This window comes from Anguilla rostrata, chromosome 8 (genome assembly GCF_018555375.3).
Source record: "Anguilla rostrata isolate EN2019 chromosome 8, ASM1855537v3, whole genome shotgun sequence".
In the NCBI taxonomy this organism is placed as follows: domain Eukaryota; kingdom Metazoa; phylum Chordata; class Actinopteri; order Anguilliformes; family Anguillidae; genus Anguilla; species Anguilla rostrata.
The window spans coordinates 10,276,056-10,299,717 of record NC_057940.1 but is presented as its reverse complement, the minus strand read 5'-3'; the positions used below and the strand labels follow the sequence as shown (position 1 = coordinate 10,299,717).

The window sequence follows — 23,662 nt, the reverse complement described above, 5'->3', positions numbered from 1 at the left end:
TAAAATAAGTTTAACCACACAATTATGGTAGAACTTAAACACATTTTCAGCAACCTTAATTGATCAAGATAAAAAGGGACCAGGCCTGAGAGAGACTGACATACAGTACAAAAGACAGGATAATCTGGAAAATGCTTGACTTCTATCCCTCCCCCCAAATCCAGAATCTGAAGTTTTTAGGCGTGTGCTACCTGAATTCAAATTGAAGCAATTGATTTATGGGAAATTACAATCACCTTTTGTTCCACGTGTCAATCAGCTGGAAGGCCACTCTAAAATGCTCCTGTCAGATCTCTAGGGCCATGAGTGAATGCCAACGGTCACTGCCTCTAAAACACATCAATTAATTATGTTAATTAACATCAAAGGCACATGAAGTAGTAAAAGCTATCAAAGAGCCATCACAGACAGTGGCACAGATGCTGTGATTCCCATCCTAAGTACCACACCGATGAACACACAGGCCTGTTCTCAGAGAGAGAGGCCACTCCAGGTCACGGGTCTTCGGTGAGATTGCCTATCTTCAGTTCAAGTCCCATAGTCTCCGTGCTCTAATCACAGTGAAACTCTTCCTTTCCCATTGCCCCGGTCTGTAGATTCCTGTTCTGAACACAACACAACTGTTGCACTTGAGCAAAAAAGGCAAAAAACCTCTACAACTACCTCAGTAAACATCCAGCTGTGCTCACTCAAAAAATGTTGCCTTCTGAATGCTGAGACCCTCCAGGACTAACGTTTGACTGATCAACCATCTCATTGACTCATCAATGAAAAAACATGTGGGAACCGAACGTCTCATTTATTTGTGTTAAACTAATATAATATTTTACGTAAATTGAAATGTACGCTCAATTGGTCTGTAATCGAGAAAGAGAGAGAGAGAGAGAGAGAGAGAGAGAATGAATGGCAATGAGGTTCTCTTCACGGCCTTGTTTGCTCTAGATAAAAGTGTGTCTAAATACTACACCTGGACATGGGCAATTTCAATATAGTAACCTTTGCAAACAAGCATTAAGGCAATATGATGATCCCGTGGAATTTAAATTGCCTGACCCGTTATCAGTTTTTACATAATGTCCTACGTTCAGACACGTGCCCCTGTTATGCACCGCCACTCGAGTACAGTAGACCAATAAAGCTGTGTAAACAACTAAGAGGATACATGTTCAAATATACACGTAAAAAATTCAATGAATGCATTCAATCGACTTGTATTTCAATATCACGTTAAGCTTCAGTTCTCTAATGCAACTAATAAGTAATTTATTTTGAAAACAAAAAACAAAACAACAATCAGTTTTTCTTGCACTACTGCCACGAGGCACAGTAGGGACTGATCAATGTTATGTTTTCCCCCTACCAAACGACCTGTGCAGGCACGGTTTGTCCTAAGGCAAATATTTACGTTTGAACTGGTCTACGCAAACAAATCGGAGGATGTCTAATCCTTGCACCTGTTTAATAAATAATTAATATCACAGGCTAATGGGTCAAATATTAACGTTTCTGGAGGCCATGGTACTGTATAAATACAGCGTCGCGCCAAAAAGAAGTTCATCTTCAGAAAAACATCAACTTTGACGATACATCTGCGCTTTAAAAAAAAAAAATCTACCCCACGTTTTGTAATGAGTGGATTATCTCTTCGGCACTTGTGGGTGGAGATAGTATTTACAGCCAGTCTATCTCTAGCTCCAGCGCTGGCCTCGCCGATTTTAGGCGCCGAGCCGATTCGCTGCGCGCCCTGCACCCCGGAGAAGTTGCTTGAATGTCCGGCTGTTGCGCCGGATTGCGAGGAGGCCATGCGAGAGCCCGGCTGCGGATGCTGCCTTACCTGCGCTTTGAAGAAAGGACAGTCCTGCGGAGTTTACACCGCGCCTTGCGCTTCAGGGCTACGCTGCTCTCCACGACCGGAGGACCCTCGGCCCCTTCATTCGCTTACGAGGGGGCATGCCGCCTGTACTGAATCTGAACAAAGCGAATCTCCTCAAAATCCAGGTAACCACTTCAGATTTTAATTTTTAATTAAAAAAAATAAAATAAAAAATAAAATACAGTTACAGTAAACTGTGGGAAGGTTTTACAAACACGAGATTATTCTAACAGCAGTAATTAGACCGACACAGCCACGCGGCGCAAACATCAAAGATCAACTGTAGTGGCTTTAATAAGCGCACGTGTAATGTATACAGTTCTACTGTTGCCATGTAATGTCAGTTCAAATTTAATATTTAATAATATATTTCCCCGTTAACAAAATTTTTTTTCCCCTCAGAAAACGGTGATGCGAACGCAGACGGCTCCGCATACCACTTACTGGGACTCAAACCGTATGATCCGAAGGACATTTGGGAGGCGCAGGAAAGCCTGAAAGCAAAGATCAACGCCATCCGGAAAAAACTTGTGGAGCAGGTAGGGACCCATATTACTGACAGGTATTGCAGGTACTATGCCCTTTGTCACCATTTCTTGCAAAAATGAAGAAATTGGTGCGTTACCAGTATTTCTTTTGGACCATAAGAGGGAGCTCCTGCTCCACCAAACTACTATAAAAACTCTGTTTATCATTCTGTCATAAATGATAACGGTGTATTAGAATTGGCCCGTTCGTAAATCTCATTTTGTGAATCAATATGCAGAAATGAAACGTAGATGAAAGCAAAAAGTTGAATCAAGTTATATGCGTATAGGCTTAACAGTAGAATTGTTATGTAGTTGTTCCAATGACCATGATATGCACTTTTGTACGTCGCTTTGGATAAAAAGCGTCTACCAAATAAATGTAATGTAAATGGATGTGAGCGGACGATTATTTCGATACTAGCCTCAATTTATACAAACCAATGAAATGCATGCAGGATTAGATAAGATAAGTAATGGTATTCTGTCACGCAACTACTTAATCTAGATCTGAGTCTGAGGAAACCAAGACCTCTTGTTAAAACCAAAAGTTCAGTTAAAATGGTTAAGAATTTTTTAGAAATAGTTGATGTGATATATTTTGTGAATTGCTTAATGCGTGCTCTCTTTATCAACTGCGCCACAGGGCCCTTGTCACGTGGAGTTACAACAAGCCCTGGAGAGGATCGCCACGTCCCAGCAGACGTTAGGAGACAAGTTCACCACTTTCTACCTTCCCAACTGCGACAAGCACGGCTTCTACAAATCGAAGCAGGTTCGCCCCGTTTAAACGGAGCTCTTCCCTTTACGTTTTAAAAATAACATGCCACTTATATCCACAAACACACATTTTTTTCTCTCTCTCTTTCTGTCTAATCTGCAGTGTGAAACATCTTTGGCGGGAGAGCCGGGGAGGTGTTGGTGCGTGTCCTCCTGGAATGGGAAAATGATCCCGGGTTCCACCGACCTTCTCGCGGACTCTGGCTGCCAGCAGGAGCTGACTCACTAGCGCCCTCTCATGGGGCTACACCTGTTAACACTCAAACTTTCCTTATTTATTGAAAACGGTACGTCTATTTATTTAATACTCTTCACACCACTGGTACACTGATTCTCGAGAAAAGTGACAAAAGATCACTTTCTGAGTATAAATGAATTTCAGTTTATTTACATCGCATATACTTATTTATTTCACATATTTATGGATATTGTGTTTGGTAATTGTCATTTTTAAAAACAAGTTTTCTTGCCAATGAGGTCAGTGATGGCCTTCTCTCATATCAATTTTGACCAAAAATGCTGAAATAAATTACTTCTTTCCATTCATGAAAAGCTTATTCAAAAGCTAGAGCTGTGAAATTCATTTTTGTTTTGGCACTGCAGAAATATGTAATAGATCAGATATGACTTTTGAATGGGTATTCACATTATCTACCTCTGTTATAGAATGTAGTTAATTTTTCTGACCTTTGTGTTTTATGAAGTCTTGTCTTCAGATTTAATTGCTTTTTTCTAAATAAAAACAACTGCTGCTACTATTTTGTGTTCTAAATGAACATCTTTTCTAAATGAACCATTTCTTTGTATGTTTTTTGTAAATATGGCTTTCAAAATATCTTTAATAAATCATCTAATCTAAGTGGAATTGTGGCTATAGTTCTGTGTTAAAAGCTATATATATGATCAGACAGTAGTATGGCCATCTATTGATCAGAAAATTTATTTTGTGAAATTTCATTTTATTTCTCTCTCTTTCTCTCTCTCTCTATTCAAGTCCTTAGAGTAAACAGATTAGAGGCAAACAAATGTTGGCATACATGTTTTTCTGTATATATTTTATTAAAAAGAGACATTAAATACAATCAATGTAACAAAAAAAAATAAAATAACAGTTCTGGGATGCCCCTAACAAGGTCAACTGGCTCTGACCGTCACATGGCCTGTCACATGGTCAGGGCACACAGGCCCCAGGTGATGGGAGAAAGAGGTTCATGAAGTGTAATGGGTGGAGCTATAATGAGCTGTCAATCAATGACTTGTCTGAACCAATCAAAATACTGTGCTCTCTGCAGAAACTCAATGGTTGGTTTAAATCGGTGTGCAATTGCTACGGTAGGCCCACCCATGATTCATTTACTTATTTTTTTGTTAGTTTTATGTACCCTCATTGTCCTTTCACCACGTATCACTCAACAAAATGGCAAACACTTGCATTATTAAATCCATTATAGTGATTATAGTCCCAAAATCATGCATTGTTTTATCAGTGCAATGAAGTTGCCAATGACTCACAGTATAGTACAGTCTGATTTAACACATTATCAGTCAGCTTACAATTCATTTAAAGCTTATTTAATTTGCACAGGCAGCTGTTAAAGCCAAAAAGACAATACAAAATAACAGAAACAACATTTACCAAGCAAAATAAGGGTTAACTACTGTATTTTGAAGTTCCCCATCCAAAGCACAAACAATCATATTCACAGCAAGCATAGAATAATGCTAGACTGCAATGCTATTGAGAAAGCACCAGAGTGGCATGTTTAAATTTCAAGTCATTCCCAAAGAAGGCAGTTAACGTAGACTGAACCAGGACTGGCTATGGCAAATGCATGCTTCCACAGGCTATAATATGCAGCCAATAAGGCACTTGTTTGTTAACATTCATACTTTCAAGAAGGTAAGCAAAGAAAAAGAGACAAAGTATACCACACATTTTCCAGCCCCAGTTGAATTCTCACTCAAGTATCTGGGAAAACATCTGGTTGTATGAAATACCACGTATGACCGTGGAGAGACAGTCTGTGGACATTAACAAGAAGTGGTGATAGACAGGTTTGATTGGTCAAGAACTGGTGGGGTCAGTATCTTGCTGACCCGATCCCAAAATGGTAGTGACACCGGCGACAATGGGAGATCTCACTCTGAGGCTCTCACATTATCTCTCTCTCTCTCTCTCTCTCTGCCTGCCTCTCTCCCCCCATTCTCTCACTGTCTTTCTCAGCTTATTTGTCTGTTAAACCGTTTCTCTGTAGCCACCGCTAACACAGAAGGGCCGGTATGCGACCCCTGCAGTAAGGCAGGTCCGAGCGCTTCGCTGCGGATACGCCGCCCGTTGTTCTCTTTTCAAAGCGCTCTCTCTCGCCCTGGCGCGTGGCCGATGGAGGGAGTGGCCTCGCATGACGGACAGCTGGCCCGAGCGGACGTGTGCGAGGGCGGCCAGCGGAGGCACGCGGGCGCGTGCGTGTCAGCTGATCCCGCGCGCTCAGCGCCAAGAAGCGCTGAGGCAGCTTAGCGGAAATGTCATCGGTCATCCCCTTCCCATGAGCCTCTGCCACGGACCCTGAGAATAGCTGGGGCGAAAAGCCAGTGAAAACAAGCCGAGTCTGAGTGGCACGGATTCTTCCCGGGCAGCCCACACATCGGCACGTCACTGGGTCACAGCACGAACGTATCTCCTTCATGTATTTCAACACTGTGTTCAGACACACGCACACACGTGTGCACACACACACACATACACACACGCACACACGCGCGCGCACACACACACACGCGCACGCACACACACGCGCCCGCACACACGCGCACGCACACACACACACACACACGAGCACACACACGAGCACACACACACACACACACACGCACACACACACACGCGCCCGCACGCACACACGCGCGCGCACACACACACACACACACGAGCACACACACGAACAGTGCAGAGGGAAGCACATCCGTGACGATGCCTCTTTCTCAGAGCTCCATGTCGGACACCTGATCGCATTAGGGCTGACGGTCCCTCCTCCCTCAACAGAAGTCTTGATCCCCCCCTCCCTTTCTCTAAAGGATAGTCTCGATAGTCTACGGCCTCTCCGTGACCATGACTCGCGCGACGAAGCCGCGGACCGCTGCGCCACAGCTCCTCCTCTTCTGGCAAGAGGCGCGACTCGTTCGTGGGGGGGGGGGGGGAGGGGGGTGAATAGTTCCCAGCAAGCCCAGCTCCGGGAGCCAATCACAGCTCGCCACCCTGGCTCTGGTGGAGAGGGGCTGGGCGGGGGGGGCGGGGGGTGGTGTTGGGGGAGGGCAGGTGAGGTCACGTTCCGCAGGGGCGCAGTGGTCTTCCTCTGAGCTTCCGCACGCATCCAGCAGGGCCTTCCTGGGCCCCGCCTCACAGTGGCCCCGCCCCCTGCCACTCACTGGTTCTCGGAGTTGTAGCACTGGGCGTCGCCCCTCTCTGTGCCCTCGACGCCCGGCAGGGGCTGCCCGTACTTGTCCACGCACCAGCAGAACCCCCTCTGTCGCCCTTTGGATGGACGGCACTGGACGGAGAGGGAGAGAGACAGGGATAGGAACATATAACATACCAGAGCAGGACGGACATTATTTATTTACTTTCCTGTATAAAACATTTTTAAGTTGCTTTAAACTTTGGTCAACTGCAGTGTGCTTAGCTGGAGTTTAAACCTGAGGACCACGGAACAGCTATAAAACTGGAACAGCTAATCCTTATTCGTCAGCTTTGGACAGCTGTTCCAGTTGTAAAGCTGTTCTGTGGTGTAGAGCTGAGCACACTACAACTCCCTTGTTTTTCAACTGTAAGTCACCGTTTTCTGTTTTCTCTTCAGAACTTGTATTATTTTAAACTTCATTTAACTATTACATTCTATACATCTGTTTTGTTCTTATTATACATCTTCCCTTTTTTTTTTACACATATTTCACTTGGAACAGACTTTATGCATAATATATGCAAGGAACATTATAAAGTTTATTGAACTTTCACCTCTTCATCGGTCAACATTTCCATAACATTGTTTTCCTGTTTCGCTGGCATCAATCAAATAAAAAAGCAAAAGGTTGCCACAAGTACTGCCGTGAGAATATACACATGCAGCTGTTTTCAGTTAGCAGTGGATGTGATTGGACTGCTGGTGTGCCACTGAGTATTACTGTAGTCCAGTTCAGCACCATGGACAGTTCTTATTAGTCAGGTACTGTATCCTTCATAACATCTGGGACAGTGTCAATCCAAAAAAATAATAATGGAAATAAATCCTGCACCTCATGCCTGTTGACATTACGTGTACTGTCAACAGGCAAAGTTACAGCTTAGCATACAATTCCATCACATGTCCTAACATATAACTCTTACTGAGGCACCATCTGGCAATAGCCATTCACTTAACCCTACCGTTAAGTGAAGGAGTCTTGCCAGTTAATGGCACGTCTGGGCCAGTGTTTGCTGTGGGAAACACGCCCTTACAGGACCGTGTGGTTCAGTACTCGTGGCCGGGCCGGTTGCGATGCTAGCGCCATTGGCGCCGACCCAATTTTTGGAGGAACGGAGGAGCCCGGTTTCTCCCTTACCTGCTTTTTCTTGTAGAATCCTTTCTTGTCGCAGTTTGGAATGTGGAGTCCCTGCGGGTTTATGATGTCTGTGAGCTTAAGGCTGTTCAGTACACTCTCCATCTCTCTCCTGCACGGACCCTTCAAAGTGAAAACAGAAACAAAATGAAAATGGGCAGCTCAATCAAGTCAGGCCCAAAGGCCAAGGCTAGACCTTCTCCAAGAGTCCGTTTCTAGCTTTAAATTAAATCACATGCCGTGTGCTGTCAATTATCAGTACAACCCAATCAGTATTTAGTGGTTGCAAATCAGGCCTTCAGATTGGCTCACAGCAAACAGGCAGTGATTGACAGCACATGGCAGCTCCTTCCATTTGTACAACAACCTCAAACACCAGACCCGGTGGGTCACAGTGCCTTCCAGTTGTACTGCCCATCCAAGCATGCACTGAGCAAAAGGCAAGAATACAACCTAGACAGGTCGCCAGTCCGTCACAGGGCACACACTCATACCTAGGGGCAATATAGATCTTCCAATTAATCTAGCCTGCATGGCTGACTGAGTGTGGGAGGAAACTGGAGTACCCAGAGAAAGCCCACGTAGACACGGGGAGAACATGCAAGCGAAACGCCTCGGCTAGGATTTGAACCACGGTGAGGCAACAGTGCTACCCACCGCACGACTGCTGCCCTCTGGAGGTGCATGAACCCTAGCAGCTAGGACGTCCATGAAATAGGATTGCTGGGCCAGGCCAAGGTACTCACATTCTCCGTCTCCTGCTTGGACCCACAGGAGAAGTTCTGCCCGTCCGCGCCGACGGCGCCGGCGAGCGGCTTGACTTTGGAGCGCTGCGACTTGTTGTCCTCGGCGTTCTTGATGACCTCCGCCTTCGGGTGGGGCAAAACGGCCCTGAGACCGGTCAGCCCACACCGGCCGTCTTTGGTGTCGGCGCCTTTGGAACTTCCGTCTTCTTCCGTGGTGTTATCTGCCCAAACCAGACGGTAGAGAAGAATGTTGTGATCATGCGTTCGAATCAGAAGGGTAACGATAAATCTAACTCTAAAGATATTATCGACCCGATACTTGACAACAGAGGTCTGCTGAAGTCTTGGAGAGTCTGAAAGGCCCTGATTTCATTTTTGCCTTCTTCCTCACTGTACCATTACATTAATTTATTTACAATAATTTTACCAAATGTATAGCCTTAGGGATTTAAAGGTACAAAGATATGGTCTGCTAATGTCCATGACAAGAACCAAGCAGCAACCGGCGAGCATTTATAGACCCCAAAAAACTGGTTATAATTTCTTGGTTTGGTTATGTTGTAATACCCTTTAAAAAAATTAAAAAGCATTAATTGCACAATAGGGGGCGCTATGCTGGGAGGTGACTACTTCCTCCTCCTGCCCTGTTGCTCAGTGCAACAAATCCAAGATTTGGATTTGGATTCAAAAGTCACCCTGCCAACAAAAAGAAGAAAAACTGCAACATAAATGCAGCAAGCTACCCCATCCCCCCATCCACCACAACCAGGGCACAGAGTCTTTCCAAGTTCAGTGACAGAGCTGAAGGCTGTTATTTATAGATCACTGACAAATGTTCTTGACAAATCATTAAATCCAGGGAATGCTGGTCGCCTGACTGGAGTGGTATAAACACAGTATACAAAATCCAAGTATGGAGAAAAGCCAGTGGCTATTATCCATGTGGCATACAACCAACTCTAGAGTGTGTACTAGTTCATAACACTAAACACAAGAGCCTAAATTCCTACACTGATTTTTTTTTTTCCCCCCCACTTAGACTGTGAATTGAATTTAGTTCATTGCAGACCAAAAAAAAAATTTTCAAACCAAAATAAAACTATACAGCATCAGGACTTTAAAACATTTTACACTGATTTAAAAAAAAAACCCTACAAAATAGATAAATAGAAAAGCGGAATTGGACATCAAGAGGAGTACAACGCTTCCTATGACACGTGCCGTCCTGCACGTGCTTCATGAGGGCTCCCTCTTAGTCCCGCTCCGAGGGCCACGTGGAAATTGTGTTCAATTCCGGAATGGATGTTCATCTTAAAGATTTAGACTTAGAACGTGGAGTGGGAATTACTGTGCATACTAACCATTGAACAGTAATAATTTAAACACCTTACAAAAGCGGTATGCTGCAATGTAAAAAAAAATGCCTCCTTCAATAGCCCACAACAAAATGTGATTTAAAGTCTTAGCTACTCATGCGGCACCCAGGAAACGTTCATTCATGGACTTTGTGAGCATAGCTTATACTTCATTGAGTTTAAATTACCTTATTGTATACCTAAAGCTGAATCAATGACAAGGGGCTTGAAAAGTACACTGTGCATGCACATTTTTTTCTGTGTAGTCCCTCCTGTTTAATACAGGCGTCTGATACGTGAATTACATACATACCCCTTTCAATGTTTCCCGACATAGGCACAATTATATTGCACATGCGTTCGGTGGAAAAGTAAGAATGCACGACAATCCACGACCTTCGAAGTTGGTGGAATCGAATTGCTGATTTTATTTATTTATTTATTTATTTATGCAGCTTTTACAGTTTGATTTTTATGGAGCGCGTTATGGTAAATAAAAAAGTACAGGTCCCATTTGAATAGTTTCTTATAATTATTGCGGCGAATGCTCCGTTGCACATAAAGATGTCTAGTGCGAAGTCATTACCGTCACGTTAAATAAGTATGTTTCGACAAAAAAAAGTGCAACGCTCTTATCGTGATACCACAGTAAAGCACCCAAATGCACACCTATGCCTCAGCGAACCGCGGGAATCGCTGAACGTTTCAGGTCATGTACCCGCGAGGGACTGCTGACTACCAAACTTTTAGTTATATTCAAAGCCTAAGTAAGTTAACAAAGTAGGCTAATACCATGTCGTTAGGTAGTTTGCTAATAGACAGTGGCGTAATTGATTAGCTACCTTCACCATGAGCAGGCACCGAAATCCCATTGCGATTTTCTGAGCAAATCCCTCGTCCCTCCAGCAAGGCTAGGAGTGGTCTCGTCTCCCCCGGCCGGGGCTGGCAGGTCAAACTGGAGCCGCATCTACTCGTGTAAATTCCACAGGACTGCCCCTTACTCAACGCGCAAGTCACACAGCAGCCGCAGCCGGGCTCGCGGAGCTTCTCGGCGCAATCTAAGGGCAAAGGCTTGCACTGGCTCACTGATGCAACATCGCAAGGCTCGCACCGTACCACCGGTCCGATTGCTTCGGCCAGCTGGGTGACCGACAGCAGCGCGATCAAACGAAGGAGCCGAAGACTGGACATCATTATGCAAGAAACCCGCTGGGCAATGCAGCCGTGCTAGTTGTCACGTACGTCAGAGTGGACCTTTTATAACTGAGTGTGAAGACTGCTCTTTTCAATCTGAACCGTCGTCTGCACTGGAACGCCTGTGTATATATAGCCAAAAAAAAAAAAAAAAAACGCCTTGAAGTCACACCCCTCTGAATGACTAATACAAGCGCAATGCCAGGACTTATCAATAGTTTATATCTTCCAATATAGCTTTTTTAAAATATTTGCAAATCTAAATCTCACTGATAAATGACTTGTACTACTGCAGTAAGCTCACATGTAATTGGCAACGACTTTTAGCACGGGTTATGTGTTGCAAGTTATGGATGCTATGGAATCCAAAACAAAATGTCCTCATATCCTTTTAGGATATTTTCTTTCATTGAATTGTGTAACTGCTTTCAGCTAAATGTACACAACCAGGTATTCCAAAATGTATTTTTAAAACATAAATAATTATTCTTACGCGGGTATATAACAACATAACTTCAAAATATTCATTTTTTTTTCTGGCATCTTGTAAAAAATAATGTTAATAAATGCGCGTTCATATGCACTACTATAGCACAATCTGGTAGGGTATATGAACAGGATTTTAAAAATACATTATCCACGCTATCTAACGCTTTTGCGCAATGACGTTAGAAATTATATCCCTTGAACAGCCAAGCTTATTTTAATAAGCCACAAAGACGTCGGTTATCATGTGATTAATAGCCTATTCCACGTGGCCCCAGTAGTAATTGCAGTCACAAACATAAGTGCATGTGCACTCATTTATATTTATTTTATACGAAGAGGTATAGTGGCTATATTGGCATGCGAATTATCCTCGCGTGCTTTTAGTCACGTAGGCCTATGTGTTTAGTTCAGAGAATAAACTTTGGCTGTAGTTTACATTTTGTTGAAATTTTCATCACTAAGTCACATTGTTGTTAACATACACAATGATAGCAACAGATACATACAAAAAAGTATGCTAAATTAACAACTTGTTGTATATTTGCAAAAGCACACTTCCTGAGGCACATTTATGTCACATATAATGTCTAGCATATTATCATTTGCATACCTAAAATAAAGATTAACCCTCAAGTTAACAACTCAATAAAATTTTAACCAAAATGAAGTCATGCAAACTGAGGTTATGAAAAAAAAAAAGCCTCACGCACAGTTAAATGTTTAGTGTGTAAGCAACTCTTGAAGAGCAGGCCTCCAGGTCCCTCCCTACTGGAGTTTTAGAGTACTCTGTTAGAGTTGAGAAAACACTGGACATTTTACTATGTGTATTTCATATTATTAAAAAAAAAAAGTCTACACTTGTATATGCGTGGGCTTGATGTGGCTAAATGCACTTACAGTGAAGTGAAGTACACATGCAGTATAACAGGAGTGTCTGTATATATAGGTAAAACAATGTGTGTTGGTGTAGCAAATGAGGTTGAACACGCTCAAATTATACACATTCAGCATCCTGTACCTCTCACTTCTGCAAAACAAACATAAGTTGGACACCTGATAATATAATGTCATTACGCAGCAGAAACTGCTGGAATGGAAATTAGAAAATGAACCAATGAGTAAGGAAATACCAGGGGGACAGCAAGAGAATGTCTGGTGCTCTTTCCTTTTTTAATATAATTTTCTGTGGTGTTTCCTATTCAAACATATTCTGTGTCTGAGAAACACATGGAAACATTTTCCTTTATTGGCACAATATATTCTGTGGGAGACTATGCATTTTCAGAATAAATATATCCGCTGATTCAATCAGGCATAAGTCATTGGCAATTATTTATGGTAAGAATGCAATGCTTATTATCCAACTGACTCTGAACCAATTACTTGATTACAATGTTCCAGCTGTAAAATGATATTCTGACTGTTCTTTGTATAGGAGGGAAATAATGCAAGAAAAATACATATCTATTCATATATTTTTCATTGCTACAGTTTGAATTCAGATTCACAATGCAGTCACTTATAGATTTTTGTCAACATGTTTTTGCAATGTTTTTTTCTGTTGACAGTAATTGCAAAAACTAAGATGGGTAAGTGAGGATTCAGGGTGAATGAGTCAGTTCTGGAATTCAGAATGAATGACTGAGTCTGAATTCTGGAATCCAGGATGAGTCAATGAGTCTAAATTCTGGAATCCAGGATGAGTGAATGAGTCAGAGTTTCCGGATTTGTGATGAATGAGTGAGCCATAATTCTGGAATCCAATATGACAATGTAAATCTTCAGTCTTGAGATTATGGATGAGCAGGTGAGTCTGAGTTCTGTGGTTCACGATGAGTGAGTGAATCAGAATTAAGGGGTTAGGGATTAGTGAGTGAGTCAGAGTTCTGGGATTCAAGATAAGTGAGTGAGTCAGAGTTCTGGAATTCAGGGTTAGCAAATGAAAGCTTGCAAGGTCAAGATAAGATCACCAGTTAAGTCACATGCTGAGTCTAGGATCAGGTCGAGTAGGATGAGGTATCCATCGCTGCAGCTCACGCACAAGCTTATCCCATAAAGAGTCCGTATGGAATCTGAAAATATCACGCCACCAATGACCCCTCTCCAGGAACTATGAACTTTACATTGCCTGGCCTATTATAAACTCTTGTGGGCTCAGTGGACCAACCTTTCTGTCCTCTGTCTTCTGTCCTGTCCTCTCTCTCTCTCTCTCTCTCTCTCTCACACACACACACACACACAGCCTGTGAAACACGGGCACGTGAAATACGAGCTCCATGGGTAACCCTCAGTATAGGATCACGTGTTGAAACTATGTGGGAAAGTGTTCTTGCCTTGTGCATAAGGCCGCTGTCGTCATTGCTTCTGTAAGAGGATTTAGGGGACCTGAGATGATGATGCCGTCATTTGTGGGTGGGATACTGTGGACCATTAAACTGAAGGTTAAAAAATATTTTTAGCTACAACGTCGTGCCATTGTGTTCTACAATACGTGGAACAAACCCCATCAGTCCATCTGTGTTTTACTGTTAGGCTACCTATAATAGCCAGCGTGACTTTCATAAGCAGCACAGTGTGGACAGGTGAGCATGTTGGCTAATTACCCATCCATGGGGTCCAGAAACAGTCACGGGGTCAGTCATGTAGACATGTGGCTTTGTGCTGTTCTCATCTTCCACTGCTGCATTCCGGAACAATTCCATTCCAGCACCCTGTCTTCTTACAAGGCTAGGAATGCAATGTTTCAGCAGTGAAACATAAAATTAATCTCACGTTACCAAAACAAAATGTCATATTGCGATGGAAGGCCTTTACCTTCTGGACTACGCGGCGCAACTGTGTGTGTGTGCGCGCGCGTGTGTCCTTATATGTCTGGTTGAGTGAGCGCGTGGGTTGGTGGGGGTCGGAAACATTTGGGCAGCGCGGTGAAAACTTAAGGGGAAACATTCCTCACGTCTGCACGGAGATTCCCGAGTAATTACACCTGCACATTCAGCCACAACATTCGCGAAACCCCGGCGGCCCAAAACCGTGAAAGGGAGACGAGTACCACAGGATGCGAGAAACAAAGCATAGCGCACGCAGCGACCGGCTGGTGCGCGCTCGAATTCTCTGGGCTGGCCGGTCTGGGGCAGACGGCGCGCAAGGGTATGCATCGCCCAAGTGGAATTTCAAACATTCGCTCCTTAGAATTGGAAAGAGCGCTGATTTTTTTTTTCTCTCTTCATTTTTTTGTTCAGGAAGTCTTTTAACTACCTGCACATTTTCTGGATGTCGGGGGAAAGAGATCGATACGGCTGGAATGTGGGCAGCACAGCGACTCACGGCGCGGCCGGTGGAATGCGCCCCCGTGGGACAGGCCGCTCGATAAAAGGGAGTGTCCAGAATGTTCTTTTTTTCATGTACACAGGATATTATCGTACATGCGTTTAATATACGCCGCAGTCCGAACAAAGACCGTCGACCTCGACGATCTGCGAAATTCCTGAACTGAGCACAGTTGCTGACTGGGAGGGTTTTCAAACTATGTGACACAATAAAGAAAAGCACGCAGACCCATTTCATTGAGGAACCTTGACAGTTTCTAATTTTATCAACACCACTGGGGGGGGGGGGGGGGGCGCATAATAGCCCTGTCCAGCTCAGTAAGGCTTGCCAGTGGTAGTGTCAATCACGTGAACTGTCAAATGAGTATTAAGTTGCCATAACTCTTTACACTTCTTTCTTCTATGAATTCACCCTTACTTCTGCCAAATGGTAAATTATGTCATGCTACATACAATGAACAGACATGCATTAAAGAGAGAGAGAGAAGAAGAAAAAGAAAGATAGAAAGAACACTGAAAATATGATCTCATACTTTGAGGTCAGTGGCTAATGTGAGCTCGGATGTGAATGGAAGATCTCTTTGAAGATGTGGAGGAAGCTGAACATAAGCAAGTTGGGGAAGGAGAACAGAAAGTTCTAGATCAGTGACTCCCGTCCCTCCAACCGCAGTTTAAATCCCATAATTGTAACAAGCTATTAATTTTTCTTAATTAGGTGCTTTTCATGTTTAGAGGGATTATTTACCCTCTTAAGCCACATTATCTCAGAAACAGCTATGAATCCCCCTTCCCCCCGGACCACGAGTTTAGCCAAATCGGTTCAGAACCAGACATACCTCAGGTTAAATATATCTTCAGAAAATTTCCCCAGGAAGTGCCCAGCTGGAAAACGCAAGTCTTACCTAATGCGAGGTAGTGCATGCTACATTAGAATACTTATTTCCCACCTCAGAAAATGAGGACCGTCCTGGACAAAATATAGAAAGGACCCTTCTGCCCCATCTCCGGCCATATCACAGCAATGCATGCTGGGAGTGCAGTGGGCTGAACTCAAGGGTGATCATAAGGGTCAACTGTGAATGAGCCCATTATGCCCAGACACTCCCATCCTGAAACCTGAGACAGTCTTTCGACCGCCTGTTGAGCTTCACCACAATGGGACAAACCTGATTAAAATGCTGGGTGTCAGGCCAGTTGACTAATGTTAGGCTTATGAAAGCATTATGCTGGACACCGTCAGGCAGACAAAGGGAAGTATGTGTATTTTTTTTGCTAACATAGTTTCACAGCACAAATGAACCAATCAGCGGTCAGCTGTTATCAAACCTTTGAGGATGAAACACCAACAGTGTTTTAAATAAGGCTGGTGGATATTCTTTATTTTTTTCCTCGGTTTTACAAAAACTGTAGTTATCAACCGATTTTTTAGATGAAATGCACAGGACTGAAGACCCCCCAAAAACCTAAACAGGCGAGAGTCTACACAGTTAACAGGAGCATTGTCAGGCACAAGAGGCAAAGAATGTGATCTGGAAGAGAGCTACAATGGGGCAGGATTCTCAGGTTTTTCTGGTCCTTTGTGGGTTTAGTCTGCAGGATCATCTCAGGTTCCAGGTGCATATGTAACATCCCTGTTACTTGGGGTGAACTAGTTATTTGAAATATCTTAACCCTGTTAACACAAGAAAATCCCTGCAGGCTTCTTTCTGTGTGAAAATAAATGTAATTTTTAAAAACCAGTATTCAGAACAAAATGTTTTTGCTTTCATGTGGTTGCCTGTTTTTGTCAGTTTTGAATTAAATTTACAGGGGTCTACAGGAATGTGTTCACATTTTACCAGAATCTAAAGGGTTAAAGTATTTTTTTTTTAAATATGCCTTTGAACCTGGTGTGTTACCTGAGTGTGTGACTGAGCTCACAGGAAACTTGGAAATCACAGAGAGAGAGGGGTGTGTGTGTATGTGTGCCTGTGTGCAAGTGTACGTGTGGTTTTGTGTTTGTGCATGTTTGTGTGTGCCTGTACGTGTATATGTGTGGGGGGGAGGGAGGTGTATGTACATGAGTGGATGTGTGTATGTGTGTGTGTGTGCAAGTGTACGTGTGGTTTTGTGTTTGTCTATCTGCATGTTTGTGTGTTCCTGTATGTGTGTGTGTGTGTGTGCCTGTACGTGTACAGTATGTGTGTGTGTGTGTGTGTGTGCCTGTATGTGTATGTTTGTGTGTGCCTGTACGTGTACAGTGTGTGTGTGTGTGTGTGTGTGTGTGTGTGCCTGTATGTGTATGTTTGTGTGTGCCTGTACATGTAAAGTATGTGTGTGTGTGTGTGCCTGTATGTGTATGTTTGTGTGTGTCTGTATGTGTAAAGTATGTGTGTGTGTGTGTGTGTGTGTGTGTGCCTGTATGTGTATGTTTGTGTGTGCCTGTATGTGTAAAGTATGTGTGTGTGTGTGTGTGTGTGCCTGTATGTGTATGTTTGTGTGTGCCTGTACGTGTAAAGTATGTGTGTGTGTGTGTGTGTGTGTGTGTGTGTGTGCCTGTATGTGTATGTTTGTGTGTGCCTGTACGTGTAAAGTGTGTGTGTGTGTGTGTGCCTGTATGTGTATGTTTGTGTGTGCCTGTACGTGTACAGTATGTGTGTGTGTGTGTGTGTGTGTGTGTGCCTGTATGTGTATGTTTGTGTGTGCCTGTATGTGTACAGTATGTGTGTGTGTGTGTGTGTGTGTGTGTGTGTGTGCCTGTATGTGTATGTTTGTGTGTGCCTGTACGTGTAAAGTATGTGTGCGTGTGTGTGTGTGTGTGTGCCTGTATGTGTATGTTTGTGTGTGCCCGTACGTGTACAGTATGTGTGTGTGTGTGTGTGTGTGTGTGTGTGTGTCTGTATGTGTATGTTTGTGTGTGCCTGTACGTGTACAGTATGTGTGTGTGTGTGTGTGTGTGTGTGTGTGTGTGTGTGTGTGTCTGTATGTGTATGTTTGTGTGTGCCTGTACGTGTAAAGTATGTGTGTGTGTGTGTGTGTGTGCCTGTATGTGTATGTTTGTGTGTGCCTGTACGTGTACAGTATGTGTGTATGCATACATGCACGTGTTTCCTGCCCTTACATCACCCTATAGCACAGAAGCAGGACTCTTTATTTTCTCAGCGCGCTTTTCCCCCGGGGAATGTGTTCCCGTCCGTTGTTGTAGGCCGGGCTCCCGGGTAAACGCGCTGTACTCCCTGCTCCCGTTACAGGATGTTAGGAAACGGCCGTCTGAATCCATGGGCGGGGACGCAGAATCCCCGTATCCCAGCATTCCTGTGGTCATTTCAGGGCACCCTTCCTCCGCTCGGTTCAGAGGGGGAACGCAGCGCTGTGACAGAATAAACGGAGGAAAAACTGCGATGTTGTGCGTCGAAAAAGAGAAGTATTACGGGCGAGGAATGTGTTTCTTGGATCTGCAGTGGGGTCTGAATTCCTGGAGATCGGACTCAGACGTGGACAAAAATACACCGACGTTGATTTATTTTGGTTACAGAATACCAAATACCTCCTAAAAATATGTAACTATAAACAATCAAAACGATGGAGACATAGCTATGTATAATATGCAACAAAACATAACAAAAAAGAGACAAGTGACCTGTTTTAAATAGAAAATACATTCAAGGCATATTTCAAAGGCATGTATTTAAAATGCTCGCCGCTGCTGATCGGGTCTGACAGATTTCCTCAACGTTAGAAGTGAAAATGGAGCCAAAAGAGGCCAGAAGGTTGACTTCACATTCTCACGTGTGAAAAAAAAAAAGCCAGGATAAAAAAAACCTGATTTCATGTTATATCTGTGGGCTGTGGGCTGTGGTGCTTTCAGTGATTTTACCCGGTAACAGAAAGCCCCGTCTCAAACGTGGTTGGTCGTGTTTGTAGCAGCGCTGGTTTTAGGAGATAGTGCCTGCCTGACCCACAGAAGCTCCGGCAGGCACTGGTTTCATCCTCCCCTAACATTCTATTTTCAGCTGCTCTTAATGACCAATCAGGAGCACCCATCGCTATTCACGGTTAATTAGGAAATTATGTTTTCACTTGCAGCCATTGTTTTGGTTCATTTGTAGCAGAATGACACTTCCCACACATACTGCCTGCAGGATAGGGTATGCTTGTACTTACACCGGCTGCTCGTTGATGTTGTAGCCGCTAAATAATATTTATTCACTGAAGGGGAATGTACTGCTATATACTGTATTTATACATATTTCAGAAATACGATGAACAAAGTATTTCTCAGTAATTTTTTTAAAAACCATTACAAAGCAGAAAGCAGAAATAATTTGCCTTATTTGTCTATATAATTTTGAGTGTAGTGATATTCTTTTCTGATATTCATAACATATTTTATCTGAATAAAATAACAGTTTTTGGGGAAGGGTTGGGAAAACATCATCTGTAACAATGAATAGGCCTAAAGCATGCCTCTCTAACCCTGGTCCTGGAGGGCTGCATGGTCTGCTGGTTTTTCTTTTCATCTTGAAATCAACAACAAGCACGGAGCACAACAGGAGGTGAGTTAATTGTGTAATCAACTTCTTTAATTTACCCCTTCATTTTTGAGTAGTAGACCCTGGAGATGTCCTGGTGCTGGTTTCAGGACCCCTGAGGTTGTGATCTGTCAGTGATCAGAAATGTGGGACTTGCTTTTTCACCTTGATTAATCTTTATTCATCTTCAGCTGCAGTGCCTGGACATACTCAGCTGTCAGCTGATTGAAATTCTCCAGTTTGAGACTATATATCAGACCGTATACCAGCCTGAGTTTGAGGCTGGCTCGCCTGAGAAAGGCTGATGTAAGTAATGGCTTTGGGTCCAGCCCAGCAGTGAAACACCTGACTCATCTAACTCAGAGGTGGGCAACAAGGGCCGTATCTGTTTCTGTTTTCCAACTCATGGCCTTAATTACTTAATTAGCCCAGAAATTTACACCACCTGACATTTTAGCCGCAGCTCTTGGTAAGTGCATGAATGACAGTTGAAGACTGTTCTTGTGTCCCTATCTGAAACGTTTTACTGTGATGTAGTCCATGAGTGAACCCGTGTTTGTGTGTACTGCCAGTTAGCTCATTTAGCCTGGGTAATCGGTGGAAACAAAAACTTGCATACGCCCACTGGCCTTCTAGGACGGGAATTGCCCACCCCCCTGATCTAACTGGATAATTGTGCGCTGCAATAACAACCCTGGTTAAATCTGGTGTAACAGCATGGGTGCTAAAAATGGGAAATAATCCAGAGACCCCAGTCATGCCCAGGGAATGTTTTTGGAGAGGTCCAGACAAGTGAACCAAGAACATTCGCTGAACAGAACAATAGTGCATTCTGCGGGAGTTTCAGGCGGTGCTAATCCGTTTATATTTCGTGTGACGTGGAGGCTAAGAGGGGACCTGTGGCCCGTACTCTGGCCCCTCCTGCTCGGTGGAGCTCTGGCTATGCGGGCCACACCGGCACTGCCTCCACCTCCACACCAATCACCGCATGTATTTTTTTTTTTTCCCAACAGGACTTTAATTGACCTGATTGTAGCCATGGCTCCTGTCATTTGGACAGCTGGGCACGTGAACGTACGTTAGCTCTGCTTTTTTTTCTTTGGCTTCTGATTGGATCCCGTGCGCACGCTCGTCTTGACGACCTGTTGCAGTCAAACCATTAAAAAAAAACCCCATTTATATCTATTCATCAGGGGTATGCTTCTCAACAGGGGTGTTTTTCACACTTTTGCTACTATTTCATTACTGTTTGTTTCGCAGCCTCTATACTATGCACACTCCGGTCCTGAGCGTGCTTAGGCTCAGGGTATGTGCCAACCAATGTCATTCAGTTTTGGTTTTTGGACAGATCCCCCACCCCCCCCCCGCAGGTATTTGTGGGTTCCTTTCAAACCAGTTAAAGCCTTGAGGCAAAGGAACAGTGTGTGGACTCTTTAGCCAATCAATGCCTTAAATTAATCGCCTGTCCTGAAGCAGACCGAACGGCAGCAGCAGACACGGCGGCTTTCCAGAAACTGAGCTTTGACGCCCCTCCCTGCTGCACGCGGCGGCGCCGCGCCCTCCCGAACGAGATCGGGGCCCCGCCCACAGGTGCGCCCTGGCGTCAGCGAGCCGGGAGCGTGCGCGGCTTCACGCTGGCGCCGAACGCCCCCGTTTCGGCAGAGTCCCGTCTGCGCCCTGCCCCCGGGGGGGAGATCCGGTCTGTTCAGCGCTCTCACCGCGGGTGCCTGGGAGCCTACGCCCCGCCGTGCATGTAGGTCCCCGCTAAGCCCTAAGCCTCAGAGCAGAGCTAAGATTTCACACCTTATGCCTTACTGAGGCAGGGTGTTGCATCCTGCCAGAGGCACGCAGGTGTTTGCTTACCTGCCAAGAGCACAGAGGCTTGCCATACCTGCCAGAGAGCACGCAGGTGTTTGCCATACCTGCCAGAGAGCACGCAGGTGTTTGCCATTCCTGCCAGAGAGCACGCAGGCGTTTTCCATACCTGCCAGAGAGCACAGAGGCATTTGCCATACCTGCCAGAGAGCACGCAGGTGTTTGCCATACCTGCCAGAGAGCACGCAGGCGTTTGCCATTCCTGCCAGAGAGCACGCAGGCGTTTTCCATACCTGCCAGAGAGCACAGAGGTGTTTGTCATACCTGCCAGAGAGCACGCAGGCGTTTTCCATACCTGCCAGAGAGCACAGAGGCGTTTTCCATACCTGCCAGAGAGCACAGAGGCGTTTTCCATACCTGCCAGAGAGCACAGAGGCGTTTTCCATACCTGCCAGAGAGCACAGAGGCATTTGCCATACCTGCCAGAGAGCACGCAGGCATTTGCCATACCTGCCAGAGAGCACGCAGGCATTTGCCATACCTGCCAGAGAGCACGCAGGCATTTGCCATACCTGCCAGAGAGCACGAGGCGTTTGCCATACCTGCCAGAGAGCACAGAGGCATTTGCCATACTGCCAGAGGCACGCAGGCATTTGCCATACTCCAACGAGAGCACCAGGCATTGCCATACCTGCCAGAGAGCACGCAGGCATTGCCATACCTGCCAGAGTACAGAGCATTTGCCATACTGCCAGGAGCTACGCAGGTTTTGCCATATCTGTCAGAGGCAGTAGATTTGTCATACTCCAGAACAGAGGCATTTTTTCATACTTGCGAGAGACAGAGTTGTCAACATCCTTAGAGGCCAGAGGATTGTATCTGCCATAGCACACAGATTTGCCATACTCAGAAGACAAGCTTTGCCATCTGAAGAGCACGCGGCATTTGATACTCAGAACACACAGGCCTTTGCCTATCTGCCATGGAAAAGCACGGCATTCCATACCTCAGAGCACAGAGGCATTTGTACCTGCAGAGACCGCAAGCCTTTGCCATACCTGCCAGAGAGCACAGAGGCATTTGCCATACCTGCCAGAGAGCACAGAGGCGTTTGCCATACCTGCCAGAGAGCACAGAGGCATTTGCCATACCTGCCAGAGAGCACAGAGGTGTTTGCCATACCTGCCAGAGAGCACGCAGGCATTTGTCATACCTGCCAGAGAGCACACAGGCATTTGTCATACCTGCCAGAGAGCACGCAGGTGTTTACCGTAGCTGCCAGAGAGCACGCAGGCGTTTACCGTAGCTGCCAGAGAGCACGCAGGCGTTTACCGTAGCTGCCAGAGAGCACGCAGGTGTTTGAGCACACACGGCCTCAGACCTCTCACTCCATGCCTCTCAGCCGGTACCCTGGGGACTTAAAGTGGCCTGCTGTAGAATGACCTTTGACCCTTAGGGTCATCAAGGTTTATTCAGATTCAGCTAAATTTGTGGCTAATCTCAGGCCTGCATCTGGACAGTGACAGTTGACCTCCCAGTAGTTACAAAATAACCAGTATTAGCTATTCATATTTTTAGGTGTCTGTATTTTTAATACAATATATGATTCATATTTTTCATGCATTGTTCGATAAATAGTATGTGAAAAAATTCTTAACCAGTATGTGCCATTAGAAGAATGCAGATGAAGAAAGTGGATGAAGAACCCTGCATTTGATCTTAGAACAAACAGGCCTTTCCCTTATTGAAATGGAAAATACTGGAATATATTATAAATATGTGGTCTTTATGGAAACTGTAACTATATATTTCACAGCTGTTTATTCTTAAAAACATATTTCAGTATCTGAATGTGGCAATCACCTGTCATCCTCTTTCTGGGCAATGTGTCTGTAACAATGAAACTATATGTGAGCAAAATCTGACCCAACCTTTCTATAGTAGAAAGTTAAACATACTATCTTCATAGAAATTTTAATGTATTTTATTAGCGTTGATTTCATATTCAAACTTTAAAAGGTGAACATGGCACATGACTGAGTTTTGCTATCCTGTCAGTCGGTACTTTGCAAAACCTCCTTTGGCAGATCTACAGCAGCTTCCAAACAGGGTGTTATGGTCAGATGCTTTTTTGGCCATGCGCACCAGCGTTGGGTTTGATTCCTCCCAGGAAGTCCAAATTCAGCCACAAATTGGTCTTTCAGTGAGCCAATGATCCCAAGCATGCCTCAAAATCAACCATGAAGTTCTTACAGGAAAGAATGAGGAAGGTTTTGGAACCGCCATCACAGTCCCCAGACTTAAATGTTATTGAAGATCTGTGAGGAGATCTGAAACGTGCAGTGCATGATAATATCACACGGGAGAGCGGGGAAATAATGGTTTTCGTTTTTGGCTCAATTCTGAAAAGATTACCAGAGATCATTTTTTTTCATTTTTTTAATACGAACAACCTG

General features: G+C 44.5%; 2 protein-coding genes across 2 annotated transcripts; one reads left to right on the top strand and one right to left on the bottom strand.

The window, feature by feature from the left end:
- The first annotated feature begins 161 nt into the window (after positions 1-161).
- LOC135260770 (insulin-like growth factor-binding protein 1) lies at positions 162-4,039 on the top strand. The gene is made up of 4 exons (XM_064346300.1): positions 162-1,998; positions 2,276-2,412; positions 3,047-3,175; positions 3,284-4,039. The coding sequence occupies exons 1-4, from the start codon at positions 1,629-1,631 to the stop codon at positions 3,407-3,409; spliced, it is 762 nt and encodes a 253-aa protein (XP_064202370.1). The 5' UTR covers positions 162-1,628; the 3' UTR covers positions 3,410-4,039.
- A 179-nt stretch (positions 4,040-4,218) lies between these two features.
- Positions 4,219-11,180, bottom strand: LOC135260769 (insulin-like growth factor-binding protein 3). Its single transcript, XM_064346298.1, has 4 exons — positions 10,714-11,180; positions 8,517-8,737; positions 7,774-7,893; positions 4,219-6,725 (listed from the first exon to the last, which is right to left on the bottom strand). Exons 1-4 carry the CDS (start codon positions 11,063-11,065, stop codon positions 6,600-6,602), a joined length of 819 nt encoding a protein of 272 aa, XP_064202368.1. The 5' UTR covers positions 11,066-11,180; the 3' UTR covers positions 4,219-6,599.
- Between the last annotated feature and the right edge of the window lie 12,482 nt (positions 11,181-23,662).

Excerpts from the sequence above, each read along its gene's own strand:
- LOC135260770 (XM_064346300.1), top strand. The coding sequence starts at position 1,629 with ATGAGTGGATTATCTCTTCGGCACTTGTGGGTGGAGATAGTATTTACA. Across the intron at positions 2,413-3,046 it reads GGAAAAAACTTGTGGAGCAG|GGCCCTTGTCACGTGGAGTT; the intron begins GTAGGGACCCAT and ends ACTGCGCCACAG. Across the intron at positions 3,176-3,283 it reads GCTTCTACAAATCGAAGCAG|TGTGAAACATCTTTGGCGGG; the intron begins GTTCGCCCCGTT and ends TCTAATCTGCAG.
- LOC135260769 (XM_064346298.1), bottom strand. The coding sequence starts at position 11,065 with ATGATGTCCAGTCTTCGGCTCCTTCGTTTGATCGCGCTGCTGTCGGTC. Across the intron at positions 7,894-8,516 it reads CCAAGCAGGAGACGGAGAAT|GGTCCGTGCAGGAGAGAGAT; the intron begins GTGAGTACCTTG and ends TTCACTTTGAAG. Across the intron at positions 6,726-7,773 it reads GATTCTACAAGAAAAAGCAG|TGCCGTCCATCCAAAGGGCG; the intron begins GTAAGGGAGAAA and ends CTCTCCGTCCAG.